The sequence below is a fragment of the Ptychodera flava genome, chromosome 7 (genome assembly GCF_041260155.1).
Source record: "Ptychodera flava strain L36383 chromosome 7, AS_Pfla_20210202, whole genome shotgun sequence".
NCBI classification, from domain to species: Eukaryota; Metazoa; Hemichordata; class Enteropneusta; family Ptychoderidae; genus Ptychodera; species Ptychodera flava.
The window spans coordinates 33089289-33108212 of NC_091934.1; the positions used below are offsets into that span (position 1 = coordinate 33089289).

General features: G+C 36.7%; 1 protein-coding gene across 1 annotated transcript in view; it reads right to left on the reverse strand.

Annotated features, from left to right (window-relative positions):
* Positions 1 to 18924, reverse strand: part of LOC139137325 (intermembrane lipid transfer protein VPS13D-like) — a 126765-nt gene that overhangs the window by 50726 nt on the left and 57115 nt on the right. The window contains 5 exon segments of the mRNA XM_070705359.1: positions 5607 to 5735; positions 12068 to 12234; positions 13274 to 13456; positions 14690 to 14912; positions 16756 to 16969. Of these exon segments, the coding sequence (XP_070561460.1) occupies positions 5607 to 5735; positions 12068 to 12234; positions 13274 to 13456; positions 14690 to 14912; positions 16756 to 16969 (916 nt within the window).

The following is an 18924-nucleotide window of genomic DNA, read 5'->3' on the forward strand; positions in this document are numbered from 1 at the left end:
TGCCATAGAGTTAACACAGGGATGGCGGCCATTTTGAATTTCAAATATCAGTAAATGTTAGGTAATTTGTTTCTCCAGTGCTAAAATTTGCATGGTGACCCAAAATCTTTATTCTTGCTTTATTTAAGAAATGGATAAAAGTTTCGTAGAGGAAAGTTTGAGTAAAAATTAAGTCTTTCAATTTCAAGGCACATACTATCCTAATATGAACAGAAACTGTAAAAATGTTCAATTTTATAAGTTTTGGAAAAATTAGTAGCATGCTAAAATATTTTATGTATAGATCAATGGCACGTTTATTACACTTCCCACTTGCAACTTTTCAAGCAGTTACCAAATAAATGAAAATTAAATGAATCTTTGCAAAAAAAAAATAGTGTCAATGACACTGTCCTCCCATTTTGCAGCGATACTAACTACTAGTACACATGACATTGCATTCTTACAGGTTGACTAAGAAAATTCCATTGCAAGTCCAAATTAATCTTATACCCCAGCAATATGAAATGCTCCATCTCATAATGACTTTTACACGTCTGACAGAAAACAACCCTAGGATCAAGACTATCATGTTTTACAGCAATCCAACTAATACTTTGGGAGAAAATGATTTTTTGACAAAAAATGGGAAAAATTGCCCCCAAAATACAAATATGAAAATTTCACCACAATTTGAACAAATCTGACAAAGGCCAACCCTAGGATCATACATACAAGTTTTCAAGGCAATGGGATGAGTGCTTTCAGAAAAGATTTTTTGACAAAAAAACGGGAAAATCGCCCAAAAAATACAACTTTCAAAATTTCACCACAATTTGAAGAAATGTAACTTAAGTCACTATAAAGAGCCTGCATACCAAGTTTCAACCAAATCTGGCCAGTGATTACAAAGTTTTAGCATTTTGCAGGATTTTCCTTTTTTTCCCCTTCCCCTTCGTTTCTTTCAACAAATTCACATCTCCACCCCTCGATGCACCTGTCCATCAAATACTAAGATGGTAGGTGCTGCGATTTAGGAGTTTTTAATGTCGACAGACATACATCCGCACATAATAACTAACATACATACATACATACATACAGACAGACCATAGACCCTCCAAAAAACGCAGGTCTATGAACAAACAGACAGACAGACAGACAAACAGATAGACATGCATACATGAATACATTTATTTTTACAGCTTTTAACCTCCAACAGCCGACCAACTTGTCAATATTAGCTTGATCAACTTGATACTACTGCTTATAATAATATAAATGAGAGTTAATTACATTCTAATTAAAGTAAACAAGATTTGCTTATCAACATTTACGTCATAAAAAACAGCATATCTGTCAGGTTATAAAGAATCTTCAGCTGGTTATCTTTATCAGTATTTCATCCTATTAACCAAGCACATTTTAACTTTCAAATTAACATTGCAAGTAAGTTCTGTTGAATAAGTTGAGCCTGTAGGTACTCAGAGAAAGCACACAGAAGAGACAAATGTTTGCAACTTAAGAAGTTCAAGGTCATCAAAAGCATTATAAGGAATCATGTAACACTTTCATTGCACTGTTTACACAGATTGCATAATTGTTATAAATAGCACATGAGGAATCTTACAGCCCAGCTTTACCATAAAAACCCTATCACTTTGACCACTCTTTAATTGATCACTCTATATTTTTTTCCTCAAAAAGTAATTTTATTTTATCCTTACCAAGTCAACCATAAATGGAAATTGGAACTTTCTCTATCTCTATTTATGTGACCAACCTATCATGACAAACTATTATGAGCAATTTCTTTTAGATAACATACAGAGCACAAAATATGATGGTTCAGAATATGTCAAAGTTGGGATTCAGGAAAGCTGCCTTTACATGTTTTAATCCTCCAAGATGGTAAGCATTTCACCATGAACTGTCAAAAAAGTTGAACTTTCTAATAATTCTACACTAAAATTATTTTGGCTTTGTTGATATCCTCATTAATTCAATTATTTAAAATCATATTAATTATTTTTTCTGGGTGAATTGATAGGGTTTATACAGTACAAGAGTTACATACAATGTAAGTCAAATTCAGTAAAATATCAATTACCGTCTAACATTGCATCATTCCTATAAATAGCACCTCAGCCTGGAACAGCACAATCATAATCTGCTCATTCACACAGGCAGTACTTGACTTTGAATGAATGACCTACTACATTTCACCTATGTACCAAATTTGAAAGCATGACAAAAAGTACCACAAAATTTGCAAATTTCAGCTTGAGTTCACAGAGTCATCTTCAGGTCACTCCTAGGAACCTGCACACCCAATTAGAAAGTAATGGCATACACAGTTTCAAAGAAGATTTTTTTAAACAAAAATGGCAAAAATTGCCCAAAAATACAAATTTGCAAATTGTGCCATAATTTTGATGAATTCTATTTTGAGTTTTCACAAGGTACCTGCATGCCAAATTTTAAAGCAATCCAACCATTGGTTTAAGAGGAAAAGATTTTTTACTAAAATGGCAAAAAAAGAAAAAAAATTCATCAAAAATAGAAAGCATCAAATATTGACATCAAATCTATATGTTTAAATGAGTTGGACCCAAGGTACGTAAAACCCAAATATGACAATGATCAGATGAGTAGTTCCTGAGTTATTGATTTTGACCATTTTCGCTTTTTTTTCTACCTCATTAGCATATCTATGGGACTAAAAAGTTCATTTTAACAACGGCACATCTACATCATATATGGCATCACTACACCAAAAATCAGCTCAATACGTGCAGCGGTTTTTGAGTTTTTGCGTTGGACGGACAGACATCCATACATACATACATACATACATACATACAGACAGACATCTCACATACAGACTTTTTTCAACCATATAACCTCCCAATTGCCATATATGTATGGCAAATGGGAGGTAAAAAGGGATTTTGAGGAAAATATGTAGTGTTATATGTGCAACGCCACCTTAAACTGAGCTCATGAAAATGGCCTTCATTCCCTGACTGTAAAAAGTTTGTATCTGACAATTTGATTTAATTTACTCTGAATATAAAGAGGCTTGCTACAGTAATTGTAAAATACATCATGAGGAGTCTGAAAAAAAATTTTTGCTTAGGAGGACAGTCAGCATTTCTGAATGGAGGCGTTTGTGGGGGAAGGAAGTTTCGGATGAGTTTTCTCAAACATGGTGGCACTCCCCTTTTGTCACTTGACTGGGTTTGGTTCTTTTTCAGCTTAACTTTGTGCAGAACTTTAACGAATCAGAAAAGGGTGGAAAAGTTTCCAAGCGATGGTTCTACCCCTGGCATGAACAGGAAGTGCCATGTTATACAGATTCAGTACACGAAAGAGATATGGAGATGGTGGTCCAGAAATACATATATTTCTATGCATGTTTGAGCTTGTAGTTTTGTTTGTCTTGTGGTCCATTTGAATTCTGGATTAAAGACAAAAGTAATACTGTGTAGCTGCTTGAGAAGCCAAACATAAAACACGTTTCGTTTCTGATTGTGAAGACCAAAAATTGAATTATGTCCTCCAGAAATAGATAATTGGGAGGCATAGCTTGAATGGCTCACAAACCATGAGATGAAAAGTTTTCTGAAACCCTATATCACAGACACAGAATGATAAGGCCAAAGTAATTAAATTCTTTGTTTTGCATCCCCACCCGCTTAGGTTTTTAAGGTTTTCATGAAAAACACACACAGTGTATTTAAATAGGAAATTTTAGGACATGACCGCTTAGCTTTTCTGAACTAAAATTTTGTTACAATTTTTTATTTGCTGCAATCAAATTACATTGTGTTAATTTTCTTGTGTATGTTTTTCAGCCGCTTAGACGCATACCTTTTCCCATTTAGAGTGGACGCAAAACAAAGAATTTAATTACTTTGGCCTAATTAGATTAGCGGAGAGTTTCCTCTCATTTATGTAGTGCAAGCCCTGAAAGTAAAAGACTAAAACTTTTGTTCAAACTTTCCTCAATGAAGCTTTCAACCATTTTCTTGACAAATCAGAGAATAAAATCACAGGTCACCCCAAAGTTTTGGTACAAGAGCAACAAATTACCTAATGTTTAACAATAATTGAAATTCAAAAAGTCCACTATCCCTGTGTTAACTCTACAGGGAAAAATTATTTTCTATTTAAAAAAACAAGGCAGTGATAATTTCACTTAATCGATGAGCTTCAAAATGAGCGCCCACTAGTGGCAGCCCCCCCCCCCCAAAACAAGTCATCGTTGATGACACAGTCCCCACTTATTAATGGGTATTTGATTACAGGTCCTCAAGAGAGGATAGAGTCCTCTTCATTAGGTCTGTGATAAAAATACTTTTGAATGAATTCGCTTGATACATGTCTGAGTTATGGTTCAGGACATGAAAAAATCGTAACAAAATGGCCGCACAGTGGCCATATTGGATCGCATCACAAAACAAATTGCTGTGCATAGCTATGACATTGGTCGATGTCCTTGTACCAACTTTGAATAAAATCGTTAAAACATGCGGATATGCCTGAGAAATGGCTCTGTACATGAAAAATCGTAATAAAATGGCTGCCTGGCGGCCATATTGGATCGTAGCACAAAACAAATTGACGTGCATATGTATGACATAGGTCAATGTCCTTGTACCAACTTTGAATAAAATCTGTTGAGATATGCCTGAGTTATGGCTCTGTACATGAAAAATCGTAATAAAATGGCCGCACAGCGGCCATTTTGGATCGTATCACAAAACAAATTGCCGTGCACAGCTATGACATTTGTCAATACATTGGTCAATGTCCTTGTAACAACTTTGAATAAAATCGGTTGAAACATGCCTCAGTAATGGCTCTGTACATGAAAAAATTGTAATAAAATGGCCGCCTGGCAGCCATATTGGATCGTATCACAAAACAAATTGACGTGCATATCTATGACATTGGTCAATGTCCTTGTACCAACTTTGAATAAAATCGGTTGGAACATGCCTGAGTTATGGCTCTGTACATGAAAAAATTGTAATAAAATGGCCGCCTGGCAGCCATATTGGATCGTATCACAAAACAAATCGACGTGCATATCTATGACATTGGTCAATGTCCTTGTACCAACTTTGAATAAAATCGGTTGGAAACATGCCTCAGTAATGGCTCTGTACATGAAAAAATTGTAATAAAATGGCCGCCTGGCAGCCATATTGGATCGTATCACAAAACAAATTGACGTGCATATCTATGACATTGGTCAATGTCCTTGTACCAACTTTGAATAAAATCGGTTGGAACATGCCTGAGTTATGGCTCTGTACATGAAAAAATTGTAATAAAATGGCCGCCTGGCAGCCATATTGGATCGTATCACAAAACAAATCGACGTGCATCTGTATGACATATGAAGTAATCCTTGTACCAAGTTTGAATGAAATCGTTCCAGGCATCTCTGAGATATCTGCGTGAACGGACGGACGCACGGACGGACGCACACACGGACGGACATGACCAAACCTATAAGTCCCCCCGGACGGTGTCCGTGGGGACTAAAAAATCGAGAGTCTGACTTTCTTTCGCTGAAGTACATTCTACCTAAAATCTTTAAAAATTTTGAGCTTTACCAGTCTGGTCTGCCTCCTCCCTGAAGAACGTGCAAAGATCTCACTCCAGTTCCACCTTCTAGTGAGAACTTGCTACAACCATTGGGTGTACCGTTTTGGTGAAGTTCTTTGCCAAGACGCATGGTGCATCTGTGGAAAAAAGTATAAAAAGCCTGTTATACAGACATGAAGAGGTCAACATAACATGGGGCCGGGGGCACCGACGTCCTTTGTACCTCTTACTGTTTATTAATTGCCATAAATGTGAAATTTGGCAAAAATCAAATTGTTTTGACATAAATGAAAGTTATTTGAACTGGTTGGTTACCGCTCCAGCATAAGTTCAAGTGTGGATTCTAAGTATCAACAACCTTGATATGAACCATTGACTAAAAAACATTTGCTTGTTACACTCACCACACTTGTACTTAGTATTTGGAGTGTACACCTATCTACAATACAATGATAAAAAGTTTGGACTCTGTAGGTCAACAGTGCATCTTTATGTATGAGACTAAATAAGCTTACCCCTCAAGTACCGGTATGTATAGGCCAAAAACAATATTTAATTTTGAATTATGTAGTGCAGGGAAGGACATACAATATGGTGAAAAGCAAACTAAATATAAAAACTGAATATACAATTATATGGAAATGTTGTTTTACAGTCATGAGTATCTGGTGTGTGCCGAGAGACAAATATTGAAATTGGACAGTATCGTCCTGACCACAGTTTGTCTGACTGGTTGTTTCCTTCTGATTTTCTGACACGGTGATAGGTACAAAATATTATGCTATTCACGATAGTTATACAACATAGCTTGCATTTGTTCACAGTAGAACTGAGTTTTACATGTAAGATAACTTTCTCGTAAACTGTAAATTCTGGCTTCTGGCAGCTCAAACGTCGCAATACTACATTTTTTGATATGATATGGAGTGATTTGCACACATGCAGTGACAGTCGATATATTCATAGTATGAGAGTCTTCTGTACATTAAAGCATAGTGATGTTGACAACTACATGCATGCCAGTGCACGATTTCAAAGTAGCCAGGAGGAAATTCTAATTGTCTTTTAGTGGAAATATAGGTATTAAACGACAGTGATACAAACAACATTAGTTATCGTGACCTTGCTAAAGTGCAATCTCGGATCATGTATGATCTGATGATCATGCCAAACTACCATGTCGGATTTAGCCCTGCGTACGATGCTGTGTGTTCCGCTACAGCTATTCGCCCCGCTCACCACAGCCCTGCAAAGACCCGTACGTAGGGTCGGTGACTTCAAATCCATTTTGGGACTTGACGTAAACATAGGGCCAAAGTCCCTGAAGCTACTATAGACATGGATACAAAATTAAGTATTTCCTGACTGTATGAAATTATCTCACTAAGGTCATCCTAGGGACTTGTAAACCAAATATTAAAGCTGTCTGACCAGCGGTTTTGAAAAAACAAGCGACCCAACAGTTGACAGAGCTCTGCTGTGTTATGTAGAGAATAACCTTTTGTGACACATGTATTGATGAAGAAGGTGGATATCTTTGATAGCTCATTTCAGGATGGCCCGACCAAAAATGGAAAAAAAATTCCTTAAAAATACAGATTTGCATATTTAATCACAATAAGTTCTGTTGAATAAGTTGAGCATGTAGGTAATCAGAGAAAGCACAAAGAAGAGACAAATGTTTGAAACTTAAGAAGTTCAAGGTCATCAAAAGCATTATAAGGAATCATGTAACACTTTCATTGCATTGTTTACACAGATTGCATAATTGCTATAAATAGCACATGAGGAATCTGACAGCCCAGCTTTACCATAAAAACCCTATCACTTTGACCACTCTTTTAATTGACCACTCTATTTTTTTCCTCAAAAAGTAATTTTATTTTATCCTTACCAAGTCAACCATAAATGCAGATTAGAACTTTCTCTTTCTCTATCTCTATAGACTATTTTGAGCAATTTCTTTTAGATAACATACAGGGCACAATAAATGACGGTTCAGAATATGTCAAAGTTGGGATTCAGGAAAGTTGCCTTTACATGTTTTAATCCTCCAAAATGGTAAGCATTTCACTATGAACTGTCAAAAAAAGTTGAACTTTCTGATAATTCTACACTAAAATTATTTTGGCTTTGATGATTTCCTAATTAATTCAATTATTTAAAATCATATTAATTATTTTCTTCTGGGTGAATTGATAGGGTTTATACAGTACGAGAATTACATACAATGTTAGTCAAATTTTGACCAAAAATGACAAAAAAATTCCTTAAAAATACACATTTGCATATTTCATCACAATTTGAACAAATCTAAGTTGGGTTACCCCTAGGGACCTGTATACCAAATAACAAAGGTGTCTGACCAGCGGTTATGAAGAAGAAGAATTTTTACCAAAAACACCTTTTTTGGCATTAATTTGCCTATTTTCAACAATATCAAAAAATAAAAAAAATAGTTTCTCAAAATCATATTTTTCATCTACACAACAAATATCAAATCAGTAAGTACTGCGGTTCTCAAGATATTTGAGTGGACGGACGCCTCACAAACATACATACATACATACATACATACATACATACAGACTGACGACGGACGCCGGACGGATACCCATCCCAATAGCTTCTATAGACTATAGTCTATAGTAGCTAAAAAACCAAATTACTGCCGAAATTCAGCGTTCTTGGGCCCAAGTCGTATCCCTGCCCACCTCAGCTACTCGATCGCTTCCAAAAATGCCAGTCTTTTATTCACTTTTCGTAAATAACCGTCGATGTCGGCAACTCTCTCGCTAGCCCTGCGTACGTACGCAGTGCATTCCCTGTGTGCGTTCCTAACACACAGCATCGTACGCGGGCTAGCGAGAGAGTTGCCGACATCGACGGTTATTAAGTCAAAAATGATGTCAAAATCAATGCACAACTGTCGAAATTACCCAAAATAAGCAACAGAAAACTAAAAGTTATCGCTGTGTCGAAAGGACAGTACATCAACATAAAGACGCAGGGCTAGCGAGAGAGTTGCCGACATCGACGGTTATTAAGTCAAAAATGATGTCAAAATCAATGCACAACTGTCGAAATTACCCAAAATAAGCAACAGAAAACTAAAAGATATCGCTGTGTCGAAAGGACAGTACATCAACATAAAAAGACGCTAGTTTGTTATGACATGGAGGCCGGAGGTAGAAGGACAGAGCATTCCCTCGCTCTCACCCAGCCGCGCCGGTGGGATTGGCCTCGCTATTAAAAGCAATGGATTCGCCGGTACTGGGGAGTACCGAGTACGGAGGCCATCATTCTTCAGTCTATCGAAGGAGCGTTTCGTGCCAAAAATACATGACAGCAATCAAATATACGCTAAAACCTCTAAAACGTCAAAATTCGCAACTGACCGAGAAACATGATGGTGTCGGTTTGATTTTTCAAAGTAAAAACAACGCTGACTTGTTTATGTGCGCATGCGCATATTAAGGGGAGATCCATTTGATTTCGGGGGGGGGGGTATGCAGGAAGTGGGTATGGGAACTTTTTTTTGTTAGAGAGACAGCATTTTTTTATTTCTACAGTCAGACCTGCATCATTTTTTTTTTCAAATGGAGTAGCAGTGCAATTTTTAAATTTAAGCCAGTGTTTCACATATCACAGGATGTTTTTATTTATTCATTTTACATTCCAACAAATGACAAACAAAATGGAAAGTCTATTATATATACAACTTTAAATTATAGAACACTTTTTTGGCAAATCAACTGTGATCAGTACAATACCTGCTTTTCTTTAAAACAGTCAATTCCTTTTAAGTTCTCAGGGGAGATGTTATCTTTTGTGGTCAGAGAAACAAGGCTCACACATTGTATTTCATTATATTTGTTGTTCCTCAATTTTTCATTGTCAACTTGTAATCTTTCTAACATATTTATATTGAGAGAATAATATATTGGTTTTAAAAGTAGTTTATTGACTCCTGTTCTGTGGTTTAAATTTTCACAATTTACAGAAGTCAAATAATCCCGTCTAGATATTGCCTATACCATTGAGATATTGAAATAGAAATCCTGAAACATGATTTCTTGGGCCAGAAAAGGGAAGGAAAACATCGAATGCACCGAGGTGTACAGTAGTGAATGCTTGTATCATAAGTGCTGGAAAAAAACACATAAGAATTACTTGTGGTAAAAACATTAGCGTGCCTTTGGCAATATGCCAGCAAAGAATACATGGGAATGAAGTTTCCAAAATTTTGCTCATTTCAACAGCATTGTGACAATTCCTTTTTTATTTCTGTCTGTTATGAGAATATTTTTTTCTCAAGCCATTACAGGCTTAATTTTTTCTTTTATTTCACCTGGTGACATTTTTTTTTCCTCGAAATCCTCCATACCCCCCCCCCGAAATCAAGTGGTTCTCCCCTAAGTGAGCCCCTGACCTATACGGGCCAGTGGATTACTTCCTCAGTAGAACTGATATGCCTGCCAGTATACCGGTGTTTATCGCCTACGGAGGCCATCATTCTTCAGTCGATCAAAGGCGCCTTTCATTCCAAAAATACACAACAGCTGCAAAAGTGCATCACTGTCGACTTCATAACTATAGAACAAATTGAAATACACAGTGAAACGTTCCAAACGAAAAAATGTGCCCACACCGAGAAACAAGATGGCGTCCGTTTCGATTCTTCAACTCAGATTTTGTCCTACAGTTGTGCGCATGCGCAGACGGTAGCTTTAGCGAAAGTGAGGCAAAATCAAGTAAATATAAAATAAAAATGGATAAAAATATTGTTTAAAAATAATTTAAGGCATGTATCAGCAAATTTTGAACATTTCTGACGGTATTTCAACTATACGAACACCCATGCCAAACATCACAATAATCAAATCAGTGGTTTTGAGGAAAAAGTGAAAATAGTGGTTTTCAGAAAAAAGCTAAAAAAGTGACTTAAAATGATTCAATCAAAAAAAGAAAAAAGACCGTTTGAGACACATGCCCAAGTGACCACCAGACCAAATTTCAGAAAAAGTTACTGAAGCGTTTCTGAGATATCTGCGTCCACAGCATACGGCCCACTATGTTGGCCGTATTGGGCCGCGCCATCACATTAGTACCTTGTGCCCACAGGGCACAAAGTACTAAAAAGGGCGTGAATCATTTTGTGTAACACTAAGTTTGCATTTTTACCTCTTTTAGAAATCCACTTTCTTATCCATGAACAGAAATACACTCTCTGCAAACTTTCTTTCAAGACTACCTACTGTCCAGCTATTCTGTTAAAGCTTTGATGCACATCTATTGGTTGGCAGTTTTTGTATCCAAACTTCCAACCAATCATGAGCCAGCTACTTTTCTATTAAAACATCTCTGACTGACTATTGGCCAGCTATTTTTCCATAAATACTTCCCCACTTTCCTATTGGCCGGCGATTTTTCCATAAAACTTTCTTCATCATTGATGAAAGATACACTGTCTGTGAAATAATTCCCTTCTCTGACCATCTGGGACCGAGAATTTGCCGTCTTTTTGAAAACAAATCTAAAGAGCAGCAGTGTTTATCGGAGAGTACCTGTTTGCCCAAATCCCTTATTTAAATAAAATCCCCCTTAAAATAAACACAAATGTGTGCCATGTATCCCCTCTACAATGAGATATTGAGATATTGATATTCACAGAGGGATACATAGAGGTATTCCATGATGACTGCTGCCTCTAATATAATATCATATTGTTGATTTATCTGCCTAGCCACAGTACAGTGACAGAACTAGTTTCAAGAAAGACATGTTACAGATTAAAGGCTTTTAACTTGAGTTTGCTTCCATATTAAACACTGTATTTGAACTTATATAAGCAAAGGGTGAATAATTTGAGTGGACTTTTTATGTAGAGCTTCTAAATTGATGAGATCAAACAACAGAAGACTGTTTTTTCATTAGAAATTTTGTCTGCACTTTAATCTTAATTTGCTTAAACCTTTGATCCTTTTAGCGCCAAAGTCTATTTTTGTCACCTTTAAAAAATATAGCACAATCAATTTTTTCTGATTTTTGCCAAAATTTTGATAAAAAACTGTACCTGATGAAATGTGATGTCCATCTGGTCCAAAATTATGAAAAGCCTTACAGAAAAGTTCACAAAAATTGGTAAAATATTGCATTAAAATTTTGGTCGGAAAAAATTACAGTAGTCAAAAGGGTTAAAACCTTAATTTCTATGTCAACTTCAAGTCACAATTTATCATTGCCACTTTATCAGAATCAGATCTCTCAAATTTTAAAGCAGATGGGGACATTCCCCTCTTGTGAGAGAAACCTGAAGAAAATGCTGCAGCAGGTAGGTAGAGGCAGGATGACATGTCCTCTGTATGAAGGTCAGTGACCATTGACAAAATAGAGATTAGTGATAGCTGCATGTGAAGAATGTCATCTAGAAAACTGGTTGAGACACCCGGAAAAATAATCAACTTACAAATATGATCGATCTTTCTCGAGGTAGCAAAACAAAAACGGGGCTAAACTCCTGGCCATTTCATATTCTTCTGACTGTCCGGCAGCTTCTGTACTGCCACCATCTTGACGGAAGATCAATGGAAGTCCAGACTTGTTAATCAGCCAGTATGGAGCTGACACTGATATCTGGTGGGAAAAGAAGTTGTGAGAAATCAAAGTCTGCACGTTGCAACCTCTAGGAAAATGTTGTTTCCAAGTAAGTAGGCAAGAATGTTCTTTGAGTACAAATTTTCAGCTACAATCTTAAGAGTCCTTTCTTTTCATTTTAAAAGTTTTAAAGAAAATCACGCTTTGATCTTCTTGATTTGTGAAAATCAAAAGATCAAAGTTCCAAAATACATTTAACACGGTAAATGGCAGCCATTTTGAATTTCAAATATTTCTACAGTAGGTTCTGAAATACAAAAATTTGCACTGTTACATTATCTTATTCTTGACTATAACACAGAACTGTAGATAACTTCCTTCAACAAAGTACAGCAAAAATTTGAAACTCATATGTTTACCAAGTATTCTGCTTAAACAGGAACTTTCCCTATAAAAGCAGGATTATCGTAAATCTATGCAAATGTAAAATAGCCATGCTACTGATCGAACGTGTCATGTTTGGTCCTAGAATCCCATAATTTTGCCATGTTTCAGGCGCCCATTGTCGTTGAATCTTGCATATGTCTGTCTGATTTTGTCACTATTCATGTTTTCAATGTGCACTACAGTTTCTTGTTCTACAACCTAAAGCATGTTTAGATACGCAGTATTCAGCTTGTCAACTCAGCCTGTACGAGTGTAGACTGCATTATTATTGTTTCATGTTGACAAGTGAATTCTAGTGTGGATCTAGAATTCAAATGTAAACCATAACAGTTCATTTTACATGTAAAGACTGCATTGACAAGCTAAATGGTCGGTGTTTCAACATGTTTCAGGGAACAGCACAAGAATTTACAACTAACATACAAAACAAATATAGTGACATAATGATCAAAAAGTCACAGATACTGGCCCTTTAATAGCCCTTTCACCAACATGGTTTGTCCCAGATCCATTGTTTTCAATGGTAAAGTTGGACCTGTATACAGGGAACTGGGGGTGAAAGGGTTAATAGACATGTGGGTACATACATGTAACGCCAAATTGACAGACAAATGAGGTCTTTGTCGTTTACCTTGAGTGATTTGCCAGCCCTTGGTTCAATTCTAAAATTGAGATACAGCTTCCTTCCTCGGCTGTCTTTTAATAAGAACGGCAGTTTGTATTCCCGGTAGAAGTTCTCAGGAATCATGACTTCGTCGCACTTGGGGTAGTTGTCCAGCTGAAAGCCAAACTCGGTGGCCTGACTTAGGTCAGCCTACAAAAGAAAAGGAAACAAAATGTTCCTGAACTATCATCTCAAATAAAATGTGGAAACATCTAAAATTATGGAAAGTGATGCTCATGGGAAACAAAAGATTAAGATTATTCAACACAAAGGTGGAGATATTCAGCTTATCTTAGGAGTGCAATGTCAAATTGTTCAGAAATAATTTCACCTCTGAAAGAGGTAAAATAGTAAAAGTACCAAAGTGTATGGATATAAAATTTGCAGTTTTGACAAGTCATCGCTGATGACACAGTTCCCACTCGCACCATTAATTGACATGAACATGCCCTCTACAATACAATGTCTGTGTGCCAAGTTTGAATGAAATCTGTTCAAGGAAAGTTGAGTCATGGTTCATAAACTTGAAAATATCGCATCAAAATGGTGGCCATATTGGATCGTATCGTGAAATAAAATGAGATGCATATACATGCTATAGTACTCTATCTATCTGTGTAACAACAATGAATGAAATTAGTTCAGGGATAGTTGAGTTATAGTTCAAAAACATGAAAAAATTTTCAACAAAATGGCCGCCCGGTGGCTATATTGGATCGTATCGCAAAATAAATTGATGTGCATATGTATGGCACAGTACTTTATCCTTGCACCCAGTTTGAAGAAAATCGACTTAGGGGTGACAGAGAAACGGCTGCTGACAGACGGATGGACAGGACCCAATCTGTAAGTTCCTGCCGGACTGCGTCCGCGGGGACTAAAAACCAGCTTGAAATAAGTATGTCCATAAGAAGACTGTTAAATACTGAATAACCAAGAGAAAGATATCACCACAGGCCAGTAGACCAGTTATATAATGAAAGTTTTATGGTCCATCTGTGATGATTGACAAAGTTGTGACTTTTAAGCACCTCCCACTGCCTTATGCTGATAGGCTATCTATGATGACTGACAGGGTTGTGACTATAGTAATTACAATGGCCAGAATTCAATATTTGTTACAATTCTTGCAAATCTATGATTAAATCAGTTTATTGTGATACGACTTTGACAGTGTTAAAGGTATACTGTCACCTATTCCAATTTTGCCACAGCTACCATGGAAAGAGAAAATCTAACCAATCACAGATTTTAAGTGGGTGGCCGCTTTTTCAAAACAGCACCCTCACATGGGCATTTTGAATACCAAGGAACACCCCTTTGACCATATACGGGCATATTTAGATTACAGGTGACTGTATACCTTTAATGTAGATTTAATACCTGATAGACTGGCTTATCCTTTCCTGGTTTGATCAATCCCCGTATATCTGTCCCTTTGATGTAGTAGCGTAAATCGTACGGCAGTAGATTGGTTATGACGACCGGTGGCAGTAGAATGATGGTGTGTCCTGCTAGCTGAGCTGAATCAACGCGGGGGCTATCTGAGCCCCGACGTCCAGGAATGTCGGCTGGGAATCCGTCTCGCCTGATGTTGGCACACAGTCTGTTTTGAGAGAAATGAACCAACAAACTTTGGGTTTACAGTTATTTTTCTTTTTTTTTTATATTTTATAATTTTTATTTCGTGAGAAATAAGTTTAAACAGCGATCAAAAAAAGGACGCTGATACATTTTCAGAGCAATAAGTACAGTTTCAGAGACAAAAAACTAAACCATGGCATTACAGTTGAGAAGAGACTTTCCCAAGTTACAGATGCTTTACATTATGTTTCAAAATTTTCCCACTTCAGTAAAGCTTCTCAATACAGTTATTCTTGGAAATATACATTTCAACTCTCTTCATGATTCGCACATTTGTTTTCACAATATTAAAGGATGGGATCCTATTCTTTACCTTGCAGTCGAAATAGTCTTCTTAGTGACAAGAATTAGGTGATTCAAAAGTGAGTTAAAAGATGCATCTCCTAAGAGAATTTGTTTGGTCGATCGATAGAGTAGGAGGTGCATCAAGTGCAGAGCCCCATAGGAACAGTTTATTTTTCTCATTCATGTTTCCTTCCACTTCCCTCTCCTCTGTGTCTTTCTAGATCATTCTCCCTCCCCTATAAACTTGCCTCACTCTCCCCATTCTTTCCCCTCGCAGCTCTGATGTGTTTCATTGTCTCTTTTCATGAAGGAGAAGGACCAACAAGTGTATGATCAAACTTGTATGGACTGAAATCTGGCGACACTGATGAGACCATTCAGGTTATCACATGTTTCCTGTTGAACTTTTGTGCATGAATGGATCGATTTCTGGTTTATCAAGGGTTTGGTTTGTAAAGGTTTTGTATTTGTGGGCAACGATGCAGTTGAACTTCGGTCCAAAGCACAATGCTAGTGATAAGTTGGGAGTCAAACACATTGAATCGCTAACATTTTGTCTTTATCAATCGAGGCACCATCATAAAAATACTGGAAACGAACCGTAGAATACTGCTCCGTGACAGACATTCAGGCCCTAAAATTTGTACAATACTCTTCTGGTTTGTGGCTTGTTGAGGTTAATTTTGAAGCTCATGAAGTAAATTATTTAAAATAAAGTTTTCATCCTCTTATTGTTTTGAAAATTTTCAAAAATTTATGTTTTTCAACATGTTGGTGGCAACCACTTTGAAATTCAAATATTGATAAATGTAATAGAACGTTTGTTTCTCTTGTACCAAATTTGTACTGTGGTACTTGACTCTTATTCATAATTTTGAAAGGGTACAATTGAAAGTTTCTTTGAGGAGAAGTTTGAATAAAAGTTGGAAGTTTTTCAATTTTGATGTGCCCACTACATGTGCCCCACACCATTTGTTATGTATTCCCTTCTATATTTTCTCTGTGTTTTTCATTTGTTTCCATTTTGATGTACAACAATGTGTCCTTGAACAGAAACAATAGTTCCAATTAGTTGGAAAATTATTTTTGTTGATGAAGACTGATGAAGACTGTGTGTGCACTGTCACAGGATTGGAAAGATGGCTTTCCTCAAATAATCTTGATTGATGCTATTCTACTGCTTTGATGAAGACTTGTCTGTACACAGTACACTGGCAAGAATGTTATTACTTCAAGTTAAATAGTTGGAAGCAGAGATTTGTTGAGCCTGAAAAAAATTACCCTTTTAATTCCGTTGTTGTGATGAAGACTGCTGGTGCACCGTCAAAACATTCACATAAAACTTTGTTAAGTTTGAAGTGTACTGAAGATGATTGAGTCAATATTACAAATGACTTGCCCAAATCATAATTACCCTTGCACCACCATACTATGGTTTATCCCAATTGTTATACATTGGTTGGTAGGAACTACACACAGGGAAATGGGGGTGACAGGGTAAACCATCCCATGAGTCTCACCTGAAGGTTCCATCTCTTTCACTGGAAGGTCTGAGACACTCCACTATGGAGCTGGATGAATCACCTGGTTTCGCTACTTTCCTCCAATGAATGGGAGTTTCGCAGTAGTCAACACCCCAGTTTTCACCTGGTCTGACGTACATATTCCAATGGGTGTTGTCCATCGGAATAGCTATACTCTCATTGAGTTTCAAGACTGGTAGATCCAGCGAGTCTGGAAAAAGAATAATTACCAATAGGTCGCATGCATAAACTGTTGTATTTCATTGGGTCATTATAAAAATATTACAACACCCAGCAATATTAGTGGGAATACAAAGACAAGCGACCTAGCGGCCAATATAGCTCCGCTGTGTTTATGTACAGAATAACTATTTTTGACACATGTTGATGAAGAAGGTGGAAATCTTTGATAACTCAATGCAGTGGCCAGAAAAAAGTGGCTAAAATTTTTTGACCAAAATGAGAAAAATTGCCCTAAAATTCAAAATTGCAGATGTCATCATTATTTCAATAAATATCATTTAGTTCATCTATGGAAACCTGTATACCAAATTTCAAAGCTATCAGATAAGTAGTTTTGGAAATACACATTTTTTGTCCAAAAATGGCAAAAATTGCCCAAAAATACAAAATTACAGATTTCATCAGAAATTCAAAATATATTACTTGCTTATCTGTAGAAACCTGTGTACCAAATTTCAAAGCTGTTAGACCAGTACTTTTTGAGAAACACATTTTTTGACCAAAAATGGCAAAAATTGCCCCAAAATTACAAAATTGCAGATTTCATATCATTATTTCCATACATATCATTTAGTTCATCTGTAGGAACCTGTATACTAAATTTCAAAGCTATCAGATGAGTAGTTTTGGAAATACACATTTTTTGACCAAAATGGCAAAAATTGCCCCAAAATACAAAATTACAGATTTCATCAGAAATTCAATATATATTACTTAGTTCGTCTATAGAAACCTGTATACCAAATTTCAAAACTATCAGACCAGTACTTTTTGAGAAATACATTTTTGACCAAAAATGGCAAAAATTGCCTTAAAAATGCAAATTTGCATATTTTCTGCACAATTTGAACAAATCTGAAATAGATCATCCCTAGGGACATATGTACCAAATATAAAAGCTATCTGACCAGTAGTTTTGAAGGAGAAGATTTTTAAAGATTTTTTTACCAAAAATGACAAAATTGCCTTACAAATACAAATATGCAAATTTCACCACCATTTTTACAAATCTGGTTTCAGTCACCCTAAGCAAACTGCATATCAAATTTCAAAGCAATCGGACAAGCGGTTTCAGAGAAGAAGATTTTTTTACCAAAAACACCAAAAAATGCCCCAAAAATACAAATATGCAAATTTCACCATGATTTGAACAAACTGAAGTGAGGTCACCCCAAGTGAACTGCATATAAAATTTCAAAGCAATTGGACTTGTGGTTTCAGAGGAGAAGGCAATTGTTGACGGACGACGACGGACGCCGGACGCCGGACGACGCCGGACGACGGACGCCGGACGACGACGGATAATCAACCTATTTGATAAGCTCCGCGTCGCTGACAGCGGAGCTAAAAAAGATCTTCATTGAACTGTGTGAGGGTTTACCAAAGTTTTAGGTATCAGGTGTTTTTTCTGTGGATGGTGAGATGTTCATAGTTATACACCAAGCCAAGAACACCAACTGTTAATCAGACTCATAGATCTGGTAGAGTAAACATGATCTCTCCAATTACAGTAACACTGTACGCCAATGGCGACCAATCCAAAGCTGGACAGGTGAGTTTGCTGCTGCAAGCATTGAACAGAGCCGTACACAAATGTTCCCTCATTAATATGCAAAAATAAATATTTGTCCACATTTTTGGATCCCACTTTTAGAAAGTATTCATTCAAGAATGATGAATATACAACTTATTAGGCCACTGCTAGTGTAACAATGAATATTAAAAGACATTTTCCTGCACTCAGATAATAATCTGTGACAACAGCAATGTATTCAACGCTGACAAAATTTGTCAGCATTTCTAACAACATTGTCCAATGTTGGATCACAGTCCCTCTATCCACCGGTCTGGAAACGCCTATTGTAAAAGGTGTCAATCACCAAGACCGCACAGCCGAACCGCGATACGAGGGCCAGTCACGTG